The sequence below is a fragment of the Hippocampus zosterae genome, chromosome 17, assembly GCF_025434085.1.
Source record: "Hippocampus zosterae strain Florida chromosome 17, ASM2543408v3, whole genome shotgun sequence".
NCBI classification, from domain to species: Eukaryota; Metazoa; Chordata; class Actinopteri; order Syngnathiformes; family Syngnathidae; genus Hippocampus; species Hippocampus zosterae.
In genome coordinates, this window is record NC_067467.1 from 15264005 (window position 1) to 15285523 (window position 21519).

At 43.7% G+C, this 21519-nt stretch overlaps 1 protein-coding gene across 11 annotated transcripts in view; it reads right to left on the bottom strand.

The window, feature by feature from the left end:
* The window catches only part of rbfox1 (RNA binding fox-1 homolog 1), a 256048-nt gene that overhangs the window by 69585 nt on the left and 164944 nt on the right, over positions 1-21519 (bottom strand). For all 11 annotated transcript variants that reach the window (XR_007959562.1, XR_007959561.1, XM_052049733.1 and 8 more), the window contains 4 exons: positions 21112-21165; positions 20027-20119; positions 8275-8335; positions 3126-3179 (listed from right to left, as the gene is read on the bottom strand). Coding sequence is in view for 9 of the 11 variants with exons in the window: in XM_052049733.1 (XP_051905693.1) it covers positions 3126-3179; positions 8275-8335; positions 20027-20119; positions 21112-21165 (262 nt within the window). In the remaining 2 variants the exon portion in view is untranslated. The remainder of the gene's footprint in view (positions 1-3125; positions 3180-8274; positions 8336-20026; positions 20120-21111; positions 21166-21519) is intronic.

Consider the following 21519-nt stretch of genomic DNA (forward strand, 5'->3'; position numbering starts at 1 on the left):
CTGAGCGTCCAAGCAGGTAGCTGAGTGACCCCATCGGACACAAGAAAAAAAAACAACAACAAAAAAGCAGACGGCCACATACAACACCATTTTGATCGGTATTGAATAAACCGGGAAAAAGTTAAATAAAGGTTTGGGCAACAGCCTTGAAAAATCCGCACCGGGCAATTGATCAGTTGACTCTAAGGTAAAGAACACTACATAAAGAGAGAGAGCGCTACAGCGAAGCCGATACAAATTCATAGCCATGGCCATTCATATTTCAAGACAGAATCCCCTTTTCCTTGTCTAATTTTTATGGGCAAACATTTGAGAAGCAAAAATTTAATGACTCTTTTTGTTTTAGAGAGCTTTGTAAATTCCACTCTCGTCAATCATAAAATGCTTATAATAGGTCAATGAGGTGTGGGCAAATGTCTCCCGGGGATATGCAAAACTCATTATTAGCATGTGTTCACTGGAAATGTATAAAGATCTGTTCACTGAAACGGAGAAGTGTGTCCTGGTGAGTACGAATGCAGAAGCTCCAACCGTTCTGTGTAGGCTAAGGTGTTCACTCATACATAAATACTCTGAAATTGCCCCCCCCCCCAAAAAAAAAGCCACTCTGCAAAGTAATGTTATTTGAAATAGCCTCATAAAAGCATTTTTTTTCTTGAAAAGTATGCCCTGAAAGTAAATTTTCAATCGTAGTCTGATATCGGATAAAGCGTTTCGGAAGATGAATGATAGAGTGAGTCTGATATCGTCCTCCATTATGTGGCCGTGTGATTGGCTGGGAATTAGTCCAGGGTGTTCTGCCTCTATTGCCCAGAGTCAGCTGGGATAGGCTCCAGCACGGCTGCGACCCTCGTGAGGATAAGCGGATCAGAAAATTGATGGATGATAGAAGAATCTCCTTCACAGCGGATAATGAGAAGCTGTGCAACTTGCTTGGATGGATGGGTGGATGGGAGAGGGCAGAAATTTCAAATGTCAATAAAGGTGTACTTGGTACTTGATAGTCAGCTTTACTTTTTTACAGTACTGAACTATTTTTATACAATACTGAACTACGGTATCTACACAATGCAGAGGCGATTGCTCTAAGACTGCAAGGGAAGCTCAGCTTCCCCTAAAATGTCAAAAAATGATCAAGTATATGTGTGTACGTACAATTGTGTGGACATCTCATTGACTAAATATGCACTACAACGCACTCAACTTTTATTCCGAATCAGCTTCTTATTACTGGTTACGACACGACTCTCTTGTCATTCATTCCCACAGCTTCTCGGTGCTTTAAACTGTGTGGACACTGAGCGTCGACCGAACGTACGCTGGGAGTCTAGGGAGTTCATAGCCCATTGTCCCAATGCATTGGAACGAGATGAGTTATTGGATAAATGTTGGTTTTGTCCCGCCCACGGACGCTCAGCGTCTCTGGGAGTCTATGGACAGTGGGTGTTGATAGGCTGGCCTGGAAGTCAGCTTTTCTGCATGATGATTGGATGATCTCTCTGAGGCTGAATCTATTTTTGATTGACAGCAAAATGAGCCAATCTTATAGTGAAGGCATCCTTTTCATTTTTTTAAAGGAACGGAGAGTAGAATTCACGTATAAATAAACGGACACTAGTAATGTAGGCTGAAATTGAGCTTCCCCTCCTTGACAGACCAGCATCCGCCACTGATGCAATGAAAACAAAGACCAAAAATTTGCAAAGGTATATTTGGCAAGCTGTACAGAGATGAGGTGCGGAGACTGTTCACGTTGGTCAGTCCCTTAGCCAATCAGAATGCAGAACACAATTCACTGTTTAAAAAAAAGCATTCAAAAAACGGCACGAAAAAAAGTCAGTGAAACAGCAAAGCCGCGGAAGATGAACCACATTATAGCGAAGGATTACTGTGTTTCTGCAGCGGAGCAAAATGACAGAAAACAAATGAGCTGTCATGTTGCTCCTTTTTAAAACGTACTGTGTCTACAAAACTCAAGCGACTACTGGACAGGGACGTCCTTCTCCTTCTTGGTCTCCGTGCCTTCTGCTCGAGAGTGCCCGCCCACGAAAACGCAAATCAATGATGACTTCAATGACACTCAGAAAAGCAAATACTAATGCGACAAACAGAAAATCAAGAGAGGAAATTACAAAATAAATTATATGGGGGCGGGGGGTTGTGAACACAAAACAAAGGAACAAACTACACAAACAACTCCGAGACAGTCCATTCTCCTACAAAAGGAAAGATGTTACCAGCCAAGTCTTGTGTCGTTATTAAAAAAACACATGACGGAAGTCCGACAGAGCACGAAAGCAACGCATTCTCGGCATACGTACTCTTCACAAGCATTTGCTCTGGAGCAAATTTAACCCAGTTGCGTTCACACGTGCAAATTTACATCGGTGCTGAGGTGGATCAAATTTGGTCCGGTGTAAGCCTTTTTCCGGGGCTACGCCGGAGCTAATTTGCACGTGTGAATGCTCTACTGGGGCAGCACCGGCGTAGCACCGCACCAAATCTTGCCGTGTGAATACCCTTATAGACACAAATTGGTATTTTGGAGGTTTCAAATGTGAAACAAAGGGAATCAATGCAAAGCCATTTGCAAAGCCAAATGATAAAAAAGGAATTCTTATAATGACTCCAAAAAAGAAATAGAAAATATTGATTTACCTTTTTTTTCATATACTTTGTTTTAATGCTTTGTGGAACAATGGGCCGTCAGATTTCTTTTCCCATGTCCATTTTTAACCAGAGATTTGTATTTTTATTTTCTTAGGTTCTATTATCTCTGAATCCAGGTATTTTTCACTTTAATGACCATCATTAATGAAGTAGTCTGGGGAGAATACTGGATGGAATGACAAAGAAATGGGGTGTAAGTGGAGGCGAGAGTAGCAAAGTGTGTGTTTGTTCTTCAGCAACAGTCTGATGACAGTGTGGTTATTTGCGCAAATTAGCATCGTTTTCATTCTAAAAAAAATAATTTGCCGGATTGCGTGTTGCATAGGAGGAAAGCAGAGGTGAAAACGGTTCAAGTAAGAGAGAAGAGATATTGGAAAAAAAGAAAAGATAATGGAGAAGTCGGAAGAAAAGTAAGTAAGGTAACAAAATGAATCGAGCAAAGCATGTCACCCTACCTGCATAGAATTCTGGGCTGTAGACAGCACTGACCACTGGATTCAACTTCCAGCCTGAAAAAGAGAAGACAAAGAAAGACACAGTTAATAAAAATGAGCCAGTGGTTTAATGTTGGCAGTTGACATTTGTTAAACGTGCTGTCGTCTTCGTGTTGAGGAACTGTGTTCCCTTACGTTTGTCTCCTTCGGTATCTGCAGCAGAAAGATGGTGGCGAAATATGGCTGCCTCCTGTTGACGAACCCTCACCGGGTTCGTCACAGAAAAAAAGCCAGGATAGCCAATAAATTACACTATTTATGAAAGAAATAATAATCAACTTTGCTCTGCTCCTCCATGAGCCTTCACCTTACCGTGGTGGAGGGGTTTGTGTGTCCCAATGATCCTAGGAGCTAAGTTGCCTGGGGCGTTGTGCCCATGGCAGGGTCACCCAGAGCAAAAAGGTCCTAGGTGAGGGACCAGACAAAGCAAGGCTCACTCAGTTTCCCTTGCCTGGACGTGGGGCTTGGTTGCTGGGCCTGCACACATGGGGGCCGGCCAGGCTCAGCCCAAAGAGGCAACGTGGGTCCCCCTTCTCATGAACTCACACCCAAAGGTGTCAGGTGCAGTGTGAGGTGGGCAGTAGCCAAAGGCGGGGACCTTGGCAGTCCGATCCTCGGCTACAGAAGCTAGCTCTTGGGACTGGTGTGCGAGGTAGAAAAGTTCCAACTGGATACAGTCGGACTTATCTCCACACACAGCCTGGGTTCTGGTACCAGTTCTCTTGAGAGGGGTTGGACTCTGGAGTTGCCCACGATGAGAGGCGCAGAGTCCAGTGGTTAGCATGTCGGCTTCACAGTGCAGAGGTACCGGGTTCGATTCCAGCTACGGCCTCCTTGTGTGGAGTTTGAAGATTCTTCCTGTGGCTGCGTGGGTTTTCTCCGGGTACTCCGCTTTCCTCCCACATTCCAAAAACATGCATGGCAGGTTAATGGAACACCACCTCTCCCTGGAGGAACACGCCCGATGGGTTCCACTGGGTCTTTGCATCTATTGTAGAAGGTCTGGGCGTTTCATTAATCAGTGCTCACTGTGACCCAAGAGTCCCCTCGCGGCCACTGAATGCAGCCTTAGGGTGAGTGACACAGAGAACTCTCGTGAATCTTCTCACCAGATTAAATTGCCTACCACTATGTCCTCCCTCACAAACTTTGTCGCCCTTCAGCTAAATTCTCCATGTCCCTTTTAGACACGTCCCAACGAGTCTGACATTGATGGATGCCCCTTATAGACACTGTTGCACACCAGACGATCACTATCTCACCATTTCGGGTAACCATCAGGAGCACACCATTCTTCTTCCTCTCATTTCTCTTTCCCATCTTTCTTTGGTTCCTCCCTGAATATCACGACTTTGGGGAGGTGCTTCGTAAGTCCCAGGCAGGCAGTTGCATATACTGTATGCTTATGTTATATTTTATATAGCATTCTGTACTGTGTACAGTTCATTTTTTTAATTATTTTGTGCATGCAAATACTTTGTTTTTTTCCCTACTTTCTTCCCTCCAAATATTGCTGCGGTAAATTGCAAATTTCTCCATTGTGAGACAAATAAAGGTTTTCTTATCTTATCTTCCCTTCCCCCTCACAAACCGTATGACTGCAATCAACTTACTCCTCAGAGCCTCCCTACCTTATAATAGACTTTACAACCTGTCACGCCCCATGAAGAAGTATATGAGTGACTCTTTTCTCCTCTCCTCTCGGTGCTGGATTTTAAGTTGTAGACAAAAAAGACAAGACCATACGACTATGCATCGACTTTAGGACAAAATGACATCACCATAAAGAATAAGTATCTGCTCAGCCTCATTGACTCTTCGTTTGAGTCTTTCAATCAAGCCACCATTTTCACCTTACTAGAAGGTCGCAACACATCATTTGGTGCGAATCCGGGAGGGAGATGAGTGGAAAACAGACTTTTGAATTGCCCTCGGCCCCTTTGAATATTTGGTGATGACTTTTGGTCTCACTCATGCTCCAGCCATAATTAAAGTACTTATTAATGATGGTCTCCGAGATATGCTTCACCAGTTTGTGTTTATCTTGATATCATTTTGATTTTCTCTCAAACTGCAGAAGAACACGTTCAGCATGTTAAATGAATTCAACAGTGCGTCCAAGAAAACAAACCTTTGTCAAAGCACAAAAGTCAAGTCAAGTCAAGTCAAGTCAACTGTATTTATAGAGCACTTTGAAACAGCTATAATATATATAATATCTTGAAAATAACTCTAAAATATATGGGGAGCCAGTGAAGGGATGCCAGAGTAGGAGTTATGTGCTCCCTCTTACGAGTACCAGTCAAGAGGCGAGCAGCGGCATTCTGGACCAGCTGAAGGCGCTTAATGGAGGACTGGCTGACTCCAAAGTAGAGGGCACTGCAGTAATTGAGCCGGGATGTGACTATGACATGAATTACTGTCTCAACGTGTTCATGGGAGAGGAGAAGTTTTATTTTGGCCAGCTGTCTAAGGTGAAAGAAGCTGGATTTAACAACGGCAGCAATTTGCCGATCAAGTTTGAAATCACTGTCCAGTTTAAGGCCCAAGTTTGAGACTGTTGACTTAAGATAAGGAGACAAGGGGCCCACCTCTACAGGATGGGATGTACAAGGGACACTGGGACCAAACAATATCACCTCTGTCTTCTTTTCATTGAATTTCAATTAATTCTGTGCCATCCAGGTTTTGATTTCTTCCAGACAGGATAGGAGTGGCCCTAATGAGAAGGCGTCTTTCTTGCTCAGTGGCACATAGATCTGGCAGTCATCTGCATAGCAGTGGAAGGGAATACCATTTTTCCTTAAGATGGAACCCAATGGGAGCAGATACAGCGAGAACAGGAGAGGCCCCAGAATCGAGCCCTGTGGAACACCACAGGACAGGGGAGCAGTGCGTGACTCAGAGCAGCCAAGGCTGACACAAAAGGTTCTGTCAGCTAAATAGGACCTTAACCACTCAAGTGCACTGCCGCCAATGCCCACCAAGTGCTGCAAACGAGTCAGCAGAATACTGTGATCCACTGTATCAAATGCTGCAGTTAAGTCCAATAAAACGAGACAAACGTGGTCTCCAGCGTCATTTGCCAGGAGGATGTCATTAGAAATGAGTAAACAGGGCTGACTCTGTGCTATGCATCGTCTTGAAACCTGACTGGAAGACCTCCAAGATGTTATGTTCATCCAAGAAAAATTTCAACTGCATGTGCACCACTTTTTCCAGAATTTTGGACATGAAAGGCAGTTTGGAAATGGGCCTGAAACTTGACAGCACATCTGGATCAAGAAGAGGTTTCTTGATCAAGGGTTGGACCGCAGCATGTTTAAACTGTTGGGGAACGATACCAGAAGAAAGGCTGCAGTTGATGATATCCAAGACCGATGCGCCAACACTCGGGAGAACCTCCTGAAAGAAGTGCGGGAGAAGAGAGTTGCAGGGGGAACAGACGGCTTCGTCTGGCGAACTACATCCTCCAAAAGCGTCATGGACACAGTTTCAAAAGAATTTAGCACAGCTGAAAATGGAACATGGACAGAGGGTCAGATCCGGTATTTGAGACCGGAGTCCTAGCTGTAGAGACCTTATCAATGAAAAACTGAAGGAATCTGTTGCACATCTCGGGTGAAGAATCCGAGCAAGTAGGTAGAGGGGGTTTGAGTACAGAATCTATTGTATCGTGGTTTGTGATGGTTAACTTGACAAAAACACCTCCATTATTATTATTATTATTTTTCTCAGCTAAATCCTTGCCCATGACCAGCTCCTAGCAAGCAGCTTGAGCAGTTCCTGCGGTTTGCCAACTTCTGCAGGAAGTGCATCTGTAGTCACAGATGCACTTCCAGCAAGATCACCACACACCTCACCCAACTCACCTCTATAGCCTCTCTATTTGCATGGACCCCCAAAGCTGACACTGCCTTCAAATGCCTCAACCAACTGTTCACCTCTGCCCCAGTCCTCATCCATCCTGATTCTGCTCTCCAGTTCATCAACGAGGTGGATGCTTTGAACTCCGTGCTCTTCCAGAGATGTTCTGGAGATTGAAAGGTACATCCCTGTCAATTCTTTTCACACACATTTTTCCCGGGGAGAGAAACTGTGATCTCAACCGTTACACTGCCCTTTAGGCAGTGGAGACACTAGCTGGAGGGAGCTGAAATCCCCTTGCTGGTACTAACAGATCACAAAACACTCACATTTCTGCAATCTGCCAAGTCCCCAAATGCTTGTTAGGCTCTTTGGACCTTGTTCGAAGGACGCTGTCATTTTTCCTCTATCTTACCGTTCAGGCCCCCATAATGTGAAGCCTGATGCTCTCTCTTGCACGCATGATCCATCTTCAGAGAGCCAACAAGAGAAGGAAATCAACAGGCAAACTGGTCCAGCATCTGAAATGATGTAAACTCTGCAGTGGTCCATCATGTAGAAGAACGACATAAGCTGACAGGTGACACTCATGATTTAAAGTTCGATCCACGTCCGCACCCTCACATATGGTCACAACCTGTGGGTTATGCCCAAAAGAACAACATTACAGATACAAGCGACTGAAATGAGTTTGCTCCAAACTCAACTCAGGTCTCAGAGGTCTTCTTTAAGTCATATGATAAGAAGTATGGCCATCCGGGAGAGGATACAATACAATACAATACATGCTGATTTATATAGCGCTTTCACAATCAGTGTAGAGCCACTGATCCTCCTCATAAAGAGTAAACATATGAAGTGAAATCTGGTTAGGATGCCTCCTGATGTTCAGGCATTTTCAACCGGGAGGAAGGGACACCCCAGGACACAAAATATGGTTAGGCTGGCTCTGTTGCCCGCGGTTACATAGAAGAAAATGGATGGATGGGGCACAGCGATAGATAGATGAAAAAAGTCGTCCAAACTTTCTCGTTTTTTATTCAAATGTGAGTCGGAATTAATTCAGTTTGTTAAAATATGCAAGAGACATTCTACCACTTTTCCCCCCATGTACACTCTATTTAAAATGTCTTGCTTAAGTTAATGTCACATTATTTCCTTCTCAGCCCAAACACAATGCTACCCGCATACAGTCGGTGCTTGAGTACATTTGGTGTGTATGTGTCCACTTAGGCAACCTTACCATTTGCATATGGGTTGACAGTCTTCTTATTTGTCATTACTCGAGCTGTTGCATTGTTGACCTACAGCAGGTAGAGAGAAAATTTCACGTGTTATGAGAGTTGCTTAGCTTTAAATAACAGATTGTGAAAGTCGGCATGCATTGTCCCCTTGTGTTATAAACAAAGAAACAAACAATCATGTCATTTGTGTGTTTTCACAGTTGCATTCAGAAACACTGAAAAAAAAAAGTTAAAAAAAAGAAACAAATCACCTGTCCTTCTATTTGCACATTTTCTATTTTTTTCAACATGCGTTCCGCTTAGAGTGACATTTCAGTAAATATAAAGACAAAAGTAAAGAAAAAAATAAAGATACATATAGGCAATTTGGGTCATTTTGTTTTGTGAGCACAGATGCATGCAGAGGGCAGGGGAAAAGAAGAAGGAAAAAAAAACCCAAATATCAATAGGGCAAGGAGGAAGAAAATATGCCGGAAGCATTGTGCAACATCCAGTCAATCTTGGAAAATGATTGTGATGAAATTGTGATGAAAAGCACTAAAATGCAGTCACACTTGGACAACAGCCTTTCTACTTGCATTAAAAAAAAATTAAAACCCCAAAGAACATAGATACTGTTAGCAAGTCAATCAATCAACCATTCAACACATTCCAAAATCGAAATCAAAGTTAACAGGGAAAATTAAAATGCGGGTGCATTATCATCAAACAAAAGTTTCCAAATTATTTTCCAACAATCTCCGATAGATGTGCAAATGAATCATGTCTCAGTCAAGATTGCTTTTACACGCAGTTACAGGAGAACACTTGTTGTCACTCAAGAAAATATGTCAATGTACAGCATCAACCCAATCACAATTCAAAAAGAAATGTCACGTGAGATTTTGCATTGCAAACGTTCAAGAGAGGAAGAGAGAGAGGAAATGCTGGCACAATGGCTGGCTCGCCCACACTTACCATTCCCAAACCTTTTGGCCCCGCCCACTTGTTTGTGTACTGTTATCGTTGTAACTTTGTTGGATGGGGGCCCTAAACAAGCTACCATTGGAAGAATGGTGGGGGAAGGAGGGGATGAGAAAGGAATAAGCATCATCGTATTCAGTGGCGAAGAACACTTTGCAATCATACCACTGCACAAACTCTCTGTCAACTCTCCACTTTTTGTTTTTTTAATTCAACCATAATTTAGGGCGGTCTTTGTTGTGTCCGTTCATCATTGTGGCCAGCTGGGGCGGAAAGACAACTAACTAAAAAAACTAGAAGGGGTGCGGGTGTGTTCGAGTCCATTTCATCCATACTCAAACCCGAGTGTGTAACAAACACTTGGACCAAGGCTGCTTGAAGAGATCATAATGAAAACATGATTATAAAACATTTGAGTCAACAGTATATACTCTATTGTCACCAGAAGACCTTTGATAACATACTGCTCATCTGTGTGTGCACTTATAGAAAGATGTTTAAGATATTTGCGACATCTCCAACAAGCGCACATGTAATACAGCGGAAAACCTGAGTGTTGTGGTTTTATCAGGTCGGGTTTTATCACACAAGGTGTAATAAATGTTTTCATGACTGGATTGCAGGCTCCTTGGTGCTTGTGAAAAAAAAATAATATCATGAAAATGTTTATTTCAATAATAATACTATTTTAAAAAGTGAAACATGCAGTGCATGCATTCATTCCACACAGATGAATACGTTTCAGGTGTTAATTCATTTTAATTGAGATGATTTAATTTAGATGACCTCACAGTGCAGAGGTAGGTTCAATTCCAGCTCTGGCCTCCCTGTCTGGAGTTTGCATGTTCTCCCTGGGCCTGCGTGGGTTTTCTCCGGTTTCCTCCCACATTCCAAAATTATGCACAGCAGGCTGATTGAACATTCTAAATTGTCCCTCGGTGTTTGTGTGAGCGTGGATGGTTGTTCGTCTCTGTGTGCCCTGCGATTGGCTGGCAACCGTTTCAGGGTGTCCCCCGCAGACAGCTGGCATAGGCTCCAGCATCCCCACGACCCTTGTGAGGATTAAGCGGACCAGAAAATGGATCGATGGATGGATGGATATTTGAAAACTAATCAAACACGCAAATTCACAATCTCACAAAATTAGAATAATACTTAAGACGATAATGAAGAAACGACTTTTGGAAATGTTGCCAAACAGAAAAGTGTAAACATGAAAAGTACGTACATGTACAGCACTCAACACTCCTTTTGCCCGAATTAGTGCAGAAATGCGACGTAACATGGGAGTCAATCACTGCCACCCTCCATCTATCCATCCATCCATTTTCTGATCCGCTCACAAGCGTCGCGGAATGTGCCGGAGCCTGTCCTAGCCGTCTTCAGGCAGTAGGCGAGGGACACCCTGAACTAGTTGCCACTAACTTCGGCTTCTGGAGTTTTCCTGACTATTTTGGAAGACCTGTCTCTGGAAAAAAATCAAAAGCACGTTCCCATATTTGCTAAAAAAAAAATAAAAAAATGGACATGACTATCAAACAGAAGGGACCTTCAATTGAGAAGATTGAAAAGAGACGCAGAATTAGCAACATTTCTACTTGAAGGGCACATTTTTCACCATTTTGAATTTGTAATTGATTTAACATAGCCCCCAAAACAACTAAACCAAGGAATTTAGTGTTGTAATAACTCTATTACAATTAACTTGTAAGTACTAGCCGTGCTTAGTGTTGACTTGTTTAAAGCGCTAATGGTGGCTTAGCATTGCTAGCGCTACTATTTCGTTCAAGCTGTTCAGCATTCTCTGTGAAGATTGATCAAAACTGCACATTTTCATAACTGCATGGTATTATGAGAATCCATCTTTTTGAATCATGCTTGTGCATGTCAGTAAGCGGCATAACTTTGGTCAGAAAAATAATGTGTTTCCCAGTCTGAATGAGAGCACTTTCAGTGCCAGCAGGATTTGCTGTTGACCAGTGTTTGAGGCGAGCGTGGTTTGCAGACATCCATCCAACCGGGCCGCCTCCCTCCCAGAATAGTATAATCAAATTCAACAACACTTCATGACACAATTTCATTAATTATAATTTAGTTAAATATTTGAGTGTTAATCTAAACTTGTCTACACCCTGTCCAAAAAAAAAAAAATTGACAGCCAGACATTAACTTATGCGCAGTTGCATAATATCTACACAGATATATCTACACAGAGTCACAGTTTTCTTACATTCCTACAAGTTATTGCATTTGCAAAATAGGATCATATGTACATTCCAGCCTTTTAAAGGGTATTGTCTGCAAACCGGTAGTCCGGTGGTTAGCACGTCGGCTTCACAGTGCAGAGGTACCCGGTTCGATTCCAGCTCCAGCCTCCCTGTGTGGAGTTTGCATGTTCTCCCCGGGCCTGCGTGGGTTTTCTCCAGGTGCTTAGGTTTCCTCCCACATTCCAAAAACATGCATGGCAGGCTGATGGGACGCTCTAAATTGTCCCTAGGTGTGAGTGTGAGTGTGGATGGTTGTTTGTCTCTGTGTGCCCTGCGATTGGCTGGTTACTGATTTAGGGTGTCCCCTGCCTACTGCCCGAAGATGGCTGGGATAGGCTCCAGAACCCCCCGCGACCCTAGTGAGCATCAAGCGGTTCGGAAAATGGATGGATATTCTGGGAGGTGTTAAACATGTACACCGGTTTGATAAATTGGCCAATAATGACATTAATTGACTATGGTAATATTTTGTCTCACTCGCCACTGCAGTTAAGACTGCATTATTAAGGTGCCTTGACTTGGGACTATATTTATCACAGGACCTTACTTGCTCAAGAAAACATGACTTGGGGCTTGCTTGAGACTCGAAAGTTACTTTAAACCAGTGGTCCCCAAACGTTTTCCTGTGAGGGCCACATAATTTTAAATTTAACTTCTCTGCTGGGGGTCAGTTTGGAACAGAAAAAGTGTGACTGCAAGACTACCTAACATACAATACAATACAATACATGCTGATATATATAGCACCTTCACAACATTTTGTTTTCCAGAGACCCACACAAAGTCAAATAACCTTTTTCTGGATTTTTCATAGAACAAAAGTCAGTAAATAAATTATAACACTATAAATAAAATAAATAACGAAATAACCCTCACCGGGTTCGTCACAGAAAAAAAGCCAGGATAGCCAATAAATTACACTATTTATGAAAGAAATAATAATCAACTTTGCTCTGCTCCTCCATGAGCCTTCACCTTACTGTGGTGGAGGGGTTTGTGTGTCCCAATGATCCTAGGAGCTAAGTTGCCTGGGGCGTTGTGCCCATGGCAGGGTCACCCAGATCAAAAAGGTCCTAGGTGAGGGACCAGACAAAGCAAGGCTCACTCAGTTTCCCTTGCCTGGACGTGGGGCTTGGTTGCTGGGCCTGCACACATGGGGGCCGGCCAGGCTCAGCCCAAAGAGGCAACGTGGGTCCCCCTTCTCATGAACTCACACCCAAAGGTGTCAGGTGCAGTGTGAGGTGGGCAGTAGCCAAAGGCGGGGACCTTGGCAGTCCGATCCTCGGCTACAGAAGCTAGCTCTTGGGACTGGTGTGCGAGGTAGAAAAGTTCCAACTGGATACAGTCGGACTTATCTCCACACACAGCCTGGGTTCTGGTACCAGTTCTCTTGAGAGGGGTTGGACTCTGGAGTTGCCCACGATGAGAGGCGCAGAGCAGGTGTGGGCATACTCATGGCCCCCCGGCTCAGTGCCTGTACATTGGGGTTTACACCGGAAGACGAGAGGGTTGCCTCACTCCGTCTTCGGTTGGGGGGACAGGTCCTGACTGTTGTTTGTGTGTACACACCCAACAGCAGCTCAGCGTACCCACCCTTTTTTATTTAAGAAATTTAAGAAATCTTGAAACTTAAGAACAATTTCAAATGTAAACGGTGCACATTCACCACATCGGCCAACAGCTATGAAGCAACCTTCTTTGAAGTTGGTCGTGTTTTCCCGGTGCTTTGTGCCGTCATTTACCGTCCTCCTAAATACAACAAAGACTTTTTAAGCGACTTTTCAACCTTTCTTGCGGAAATCAGGCTGAGATATGATCATATCCTCCTAATGGGGGATTTTAATATCCATTTGTGCTGTCCGGAAAAACCGCTAGCAAAAGACTTCTTAAGACTTATTGACTCTTTTAATTTTGTACAGTATGTGACCAGCCCGACAAATGAACAAAGACATATTTTAGACCTTGTCCTTGCTCATGGTCTACCGGTGTCAAATCTGGAAGTCCTTGAAAAGTCATATCACATGCTGCTGTGAAATCTGGCGCTCCTAGTTGTAAACGCCGAATTTTTAACCCTCGCACTGCTAGTCGTTTCTCTGATGCCTTTAATAACCTTTGCGTACCCTCATCTAACACAGAGGAACTCACCTCTTGGTTCGACTTGTCATGTGCTCCCAGAGCCTAAACCCGAGCCATGGTTTAACGACATTACCCGCGCAGCTAGGCAGGAGTGTCGCAAAGCTGAAGGCAAGTGGAAAAAAGACAAATTGCATGTCTCTTATCAAATTTGGAAAGACTGCTGGCGTAACTACCAGCTCACAGCAAAAGAGGCCAAAAGAGAATATCTGTCGGACCTTATTCTAGCTAACCGTCACAACCCACGCGCACTATTTAAAACGATAGATTCTGTACTCAAACCCCCTCTGCCTACTTGCTCGGATTCTTCACCCGAGATGTGCAAAAGATTCCTTCAGTTTTTTATTGATAAGGTCTCTACAGGTAGGATTCCGGTCTCAAATACCGCATTTGACCCCTCTGTCCATGTTCCTTGGCGCTTTTGGAGGATGTAGTTCGCCAGACGAAGCCATCTGGCTCCCCTTGCGACTCTCTTCCCCCACGCTTCTTTCAGGAGGTTCTCCCAAGTGTTGGTGCATCGGTCTTGGATATCATCAACAGCAGCCTTTCTTCTGGTGTAGTTCCCCAACAGTTTAAACATGCTGTGGTCCAACCCTTGATCAAGAAACCTGGTCTTGATCAAGATGTGCTGCCAAGTTACAGGCCCATTTCCAAACTGCCTTTCATTTCCAAAATTCTGGAAAAAGTGCTGCACATGCAGTTGAAACTTTTCTTGGATGAACATAACATCTTGGAGGTCTTCCAGTTAGGTTTCAAGACAATGCATAGCACCGAGTCAGCCCTATTACGCGTTTCTAATGACATCCTCCTGGCAAATGACTCTGGAGACCAAGTGTGTCTGGTTTTATTAGTTTTAACTGCAGCATTTGATACAGTGAATCACAGTATTCTGCTGACTCGTTTGCAGCACTTGGTGGGCATTGGCGGCAGTGCTCTTGAGTGGTTTAGGTCCTATCTAGCTGACAGGACCTTTTGTGTCAGCCTTGGCTGCTCTGAGTCACGCACTGCTCCCGTCATGTGGCGTTCCACAGGGCTCAATTCTGGGGCCTCTGCTGTTCTCGCTGTATCTGCTCCCATTGGGTTCCATCTTAAGGAAACGTTCTATTCCCTTCCACTGCTATGCAGATGACTGCCAGATCTATGTCCCACTGAGCAAGAAAGACGCCTTCTCATTAAGGCCACTCCTATCCTGTCTGGAAGAAATCAAAACCTGGATGGCACAACATTTCTTGAAATACAACGAAAAGAAGACAGAGGTGATATTGTTTGGTCCCAGTGGCCCTTGTACATTCCATCCTGTCGACTTGGGCCCCCTGTCTCCTTATCTGAAATCAACGGTCTCAAACTTGGGCCTTAAACTGGACAGTGATTTCAAACTCGATCGGCAAATTGGTGCCGTTGTTAAATCCAGCTTCTTTCACCTTAGACAGCTGGCCAAAATAAAACCTCTCCTCTCACATGAAGACTTTGAGACAGTAATTCATGCCTTTTTCACATCCCTGCTCAATTACTGCAATGCCCTGTACTTTGGAGTCAGCCAGTCCTCCATTGCGCCTTCAGCTGGTCCAGAATGCCGCTGCTCGCCTCTTGACTGGTACTCGTAAGAGGGAGCATATAACTCCTACTCTGGCATCCCTTTACTGGCTCCCCATTCATTTTAGAGTTATTTTCAAGATCCTCCTTTTTGTTTTCAAATCTCTGAATAATCTCACGCCACCTTACCTCTCTGAGCTCATCCGCCCCTACACACCTGCCCGGCGGCTCAGGTCTGTGGACCAGTCTTTGTTAGAAGTACCAAGAACTAAACTGAGGCTCAGAGGGGATCGAGTCTTTTCTGTTGCTGGTCCCTCTCTCTGGAATGACCTCCCACTGAACGTTCGGCAAGCCTCCTCGCTGCCCATCTTTAAAGCCCTCCTCAAAACTCACTTGTATTCTTTGACGTTCGACTCAGCATGACTTAGATTTGTTCTTGATTTTACTGCTTGGTGCTTTCTACCGCCATTATTACCGATTCGTCTTACTGTTTATTGTGTATGTTAAATCGCTCCATGTACAGCACTTTGTATGGAGCGATGGCTGTTTGAAAGTGCTCTATAAATACTGTTGACTTGACTTGACTTGACTTGACTTGACTTGACTTTTTGGAGTCCATGGAGGGGGTGCTGGAGAGTACCCTGCTGAGGACTCCCTTGTTCTGCTGGGGAACTTCAATGCTCACGTGGGCAATGACAGTGAGATGTGGAGGGGCGTGATTGGGAGGAACGCCCCCCCGATCAGAACTCGAGTGGTGTTTCGTTATTGGACTTCTGTGCTCGTCACGGATTGTCCATAACGAACACCTTGTTCAAACATAAGGGTGTCCATATGTGCACTTGGCACCAGGAGACCCTTGGCTGCAGTTCAATGATTGACTTTGTGTTTGTATCATCGGATTTGCGGCCGCTTGTTTTGGAAACTTAGGTGAAGAGAGGGGCAAAGCTGTCATCTGATCACCACCTGGTGGTGAGTGGGCTCCAATGGTGGGGGAAGATGTCGGTCCGACCTGGCAGACCCAAAAGTATTGCAAGGGTTTGCTAGGAGCGTCTGGCAGAATCTCCGGTTAGAAAGAGTTTCAACTTCCACCTCCGGCAGAGCTTTTCCCATGTTCCGGTGGGAGGCGGGGCGCATTGAGTCCGAGTGGACAATGTTCTGTGCCTTTGTTGTTGAGGTGGCCAATCTGAGTTGTGGCCGTAAGGTGGTTAGTGCCTATCGTGGTGGCAACCCCCGTACTCGCTGGTGGACACCAGCAGTAAGGGATGCTGTCAAGCTGAAAAAGGAGTCCTATCGGGTCTTTATGGCTTGTGGGACCCCAGAGGCAGCTGAAGGGTATCGACTGGCCAAGCGGAATGCAGCTTCGGTGGTCGCTGTGGCAAAAACTCGGGCCTTGGAACAGTTCGGTGAGGCCATCGAAGCCGACTTCCGGACGGCTTTGAGGAAATTCTGTTCCACCGTCCGACATCTTAGGAGTGGGAAACAGTGCACCACTAACACTGTGTACAGTGGGGATGGGGCGCTGCTGACCTCGAATCAGGACGTTGTGAGCCGGACCAAATACGGAGGCGGGTAGGATGCTGCCGGCGGCCCATAGTTTAGGGACCTCTGCTTTGGGGATTTGCACTTGTGTGTCTTGATCTGCTGGAGTAACTGGTACTGTACTATTATTTGGAACTGCTCTAGACAGTATTTAATACTGAGGAGGGATTTAATACTTCCAAACAAATTGTAATGCTAAATCAGATTGGCTGAGAGAGATCTATTAGAGGTGCTATGAATAGAAAACAGTGACATCCACCGCACCGAGCAATTGTGGGTATATTTATTGCCCAACGTTTAGCACCTGTACATTGGGTTCAGCTCACTCGATGACAGCATAGCCTCCCTCTGCCTACGGTTGGTGGGGACGAGTACTGACTGTCGTTTGCACCTATGCAACAAACAGCAGTTAAGTGTAGCCACCCTTTTTGGAGTCCTTGGAGGGGTTGGAGAGTGCTCCATGCTCGGAGGACTTCTATGCTCACATGGACAATGACAGTGGCTACATTTACATGCCATCAATGTTCGTCTAAATTACGGTTTCTGAAACATTCAGCATAAGCAATTTACAAGTATAAACAGACTCCAGTCAACATGGTAATTGTGATCGAGTGGAATATTCCCATCAAAACTGCAACACACAGACAACGTCATAGATGACTTTTCCGCCTCTAACTTTCAACTATCAATAAAAGACATTGTATTCAAGTCAGTCATCACACTCATAAAGTCGTCAGTTTCATCCTCACTCCAAAAGTGTGGTTCTGTGCTGTGTCTTGAGTTTTGCCACGTTGGTTTACTTATGCTTGTAGAAAAACATACAAGTCATTTCTGTACTTAATTCAAAAAATAAAAATAAAACATCCTCCCGTAAAGAGCATGTGCAGAACGCAAACCAACTTTCCATTCCATTGAGGTGGAACCAATAGGTGTTCATACGACCAAATATTCAGGTTAAAAAATGAGTAACACATCTGATTCAGTTTTTTTAAAAACCGAATATGCGTATATTTGAGCGTATTTTTGTGAGTGTTTCCATGGCAATGAGCAAACCCCGATATTGCTCATATTCAAAAGCGTTATTGACTGCATGTACACGTAGTCGGTAAGACCCGGAAGGATGTGACTGGGACTAAAACCAATCATGGGTCGATCACATTAAATCTCAGATTCTTGATGAGCAATTTGGATTATGTGCCGGCCGTTTATCAGTGGACCACAACCTTGGCAGGGTCCTCAGAAGTCCAAAAGAGTGTGCCCAAACAACCCCCATATGTTTTGTGGACTTGGAGAAGGCATTCTGTGGGAGTTCTGTGGGGGGTACCTATAGAACCAATGTCAAAGTTGATTAGTACTCATCAGTCCATTATCCAAGTCACTTATCCTCACGAGGGTCGTGGGCGTACTGGAGCCTATACCATTCGTGATCGGGCAGTAGGCAGGGTACATCTTGAACTGGCTCCCAGCCAATCGCAGAGTTTGATCTGTATTGCCTCGAGTAATTCCTTTTCAGTGAGGGATGGACTCAGTCAAGGCTGTCCTTTGTCATCAATTTCATTCATAACATTTAGAGACATAATTTCTAAGCACAGACAAATCAGAATCAGAATCATCTTTATTGACCAAGTATGTAGAACACAAAAGAAATTTGTCTCCGGTCGTATAAGCGTCACAAAACGCGGTGAGATTCCAGTTTGAAATGGAGCAGCATTGCGGATTGGTGCAGCATCTGCAGTGATGCAGACTCTATTGCTCTGTTGTGGCGGAGGACGAGCTGAGCCGAAAGGCAAAGCTTTCAAATTACTGCGGGGGAAATAAGTTTCCACCGTAGGGTCACTGATCTCTCCCATGGCGATATGGTTAAAAACTCGGTCATCTGTGAGCAACACATGTGGAGTCGACACGCTGCTCCTTTGAGGTGGCTTGGGCATGTGGTTAGGATGCCTCCTGGAAGCCTGCCACCCTGGTGAGGTGTTCCAGGCATGTCCCACCCCGGAGAAGGCTCCAGGGACAAGACTCAGGACATTCTGAAGAGACTATCACTTGGTGTCCCTCGGGCTGACCGGAAGAGCTGGATGAAGTGGCTGCGGAGAGGGAAGTCTGGGGTGCACCGCTCAAGCTGTTGCCCCCGCAACTCAACCTTGGACAAGTGGAAGAAAAAGGATGGATGGATGGACACATCTGTTGAGGAAGCTTGTGGTTTTATGTGGACCCCCAGCAGTGCTAATAAAAAATTGTGGGCACTCTTCATCACTTAAGTTGCCCATCCATGCTCTTGAGCCTTGTTTCGATGTTCTTCTTCTTCCTCTTATCATCATCATCATAATAATAATATTAATGGAGGAATCTTCCAACTTGCAATTTGTATTTGAAATTGGATCTAATTTTTCTCCATTTTCTAGATGCGATGAAAACAATACCACTAGACTATTTGAATATTATATTTAATGGCAATTGGGATTTGATTTCTGATATTCCAAAATCAGTCATTGTTCTGCCAATTATTTCACTTCAATATTTTTGGGCAGAAAAGAGAGTCCTATGTATCAAGCATATTTCGAATATATTCAACATGTGAATATACATTATGGAAGTCATGTGTCTCCACTGGCCACAGTATATCAACACTCACGCATAATGCGTTATCAAACTCACGATCTTGAGCAGCCCATGTAACAACAAAAATGAACGTGAGCTACTCTCGCTTGTGCACTTCCCATAATTCAGGAATTTAGCCATGAATTGTAACTCCAGCAATGGAGAACACCATCACTTTGAGACACGATAAAACCGTTGTGTAAACGATGGACCAACACAAGAGTTTCTATCCATTCTCATTAAAAATTGTGTTTTGTAAACGTGGCCTGAGTCAGCTGGGAAAGGCTCCATTTTCCATGTGATCGTGAAAAGGAAATGTAGTGGTGAGAGAAGATTGATTTTTCTGCTTTTCTTTGCAGTATTTTGGCCAGCTAAAAATCCAAAGCATCTACAAGTTTTCAAAATACAGTTCATAATTCTTTGGAGGATTTATTTAGCACGAAACAAACCTAATGTTTTTTTTGGTCATGTTTTAATTGTGCACACAAATAAAAACAGTCTGCTAATGTACTGTCTTGTGTATGTTTTTTTTTTTTTTTAAGGAAAGCTGCAACCACAGAAAAAACTCAAACCTTGGATGACTTTTGAATGCCATTTCACAAGAAAGATAAGATAGGGTGTTGTGGTCGACTGTCAGACGCTCACTTACACATACATCAATAGGGGACAAAAAGGACAAGGACAAGGAGAAGAGAAAGAAAGGCTTGAACACAAGTACCTCTATTTTACGGCCTTCGACCACAGTGCTGTGTAATTTCTCCCTGGCCCTGTCGGCGTCCATACTACGCTCGAATGTTACGAATCCAAAACCCTGCATGGAAAAAGGGTGAAAGCACCAGGGGCAAAGCACAATTTTATAATCAAGCAACAAATCAACAACAGTGTAAAGCTTAGAAATGTGTACTCTCTGACATTTCAACTATAATAATACTGATAAATTTGCTATGTAGCATTTGTGTGTGTGTGTGTGTGTGTGCGTGTGTGTGTACGTGCGTGCGTGCATGTGTGTAACCACAGAAATGTTTACATCAGCAAATGAAATCATTAAGCACCTCTGATAAACTCGCACGGCTCTGTGCAAAACAAATGCCAGACAAAATTATTCGAAGGACAATTTCTCAATGTTGCCGTATTGATCTGTCACGACTCTACAGTTTGTTAATTTAATTGATGGGGGAGATATTTAAGTATCTTTGAACAACCACACCTTCTACAAAATGTAAAATATATTCATCAATACAAAAATTGTGTTCTTCATTAATGATGTTAGTTTATCATTAAGTAAATCTTTTTTGCTCTGGACTGAAGCAGTTCAATTGTATGACATTGGGAGATTGTAAACACTTAGGCATATTGTCTTTTATTTTATTTATGTAATTTATTTTTTTACTTTGGACTTATCAAAGCTATCTATAATACAACAAATGTCCAATGGACAGACTACCATTTCCACAATGTCTACATGCTCATTCATAAGTATCTGCTCTGTTTGGTTTCATCAATCTGCAAATATGATTTTGTTTTAGAGAAACCCCAGTATGTGCACAGGAAAACTACTCCAACCAAAGGTTGTGACTTTCATCTCATCCCATCCAGGGTCACCATCAATGGCCTGATTTATTTTACACACATTTTGCCCACCCGAACCCACTGATTTGGTCTTAGTGACCAGGACAAGCCAGTAGGGCACTGGCTGGGAATTGTAACCCTGGCAACTGCACATCTGTCACTACACTACCAAGGCCGATTCAGGAAAAATTAACGGTGGCATGCTTGGAAAAATATAAACTAAAAATTACAGACCTTAGAACCACGCTCGTTGAAGATGATTTCCACATCTAAGATTTTGCCAAAATGCTGTTATTAAAAAGAAAACACAGTGAATAATTGTGAAATAAGTAGGGATCAAATTAACATCCAAAACACAATTAATTTACATATATAGTGATCCCTCACTTATCGCGGTTAATGGGGATTGAGATCCTGCCGCGAAGTGAAAAACTGCGAAGTAGGGTTTGCCCCCCTCCACCCCACCACGGGAATTTTTGTGTCAGGGTTTGTGAATACCAGCATGTTTAAAATATCTAAACAATATTTATACTTTACATATTTCAGACAAAGACTATAGCAGTACAGGTATTTACTTAAATCTTTAATTATAAAACATTCAGTAATTAACATTCATCAGTATTGCCTTCTGAGTGAAGCGAA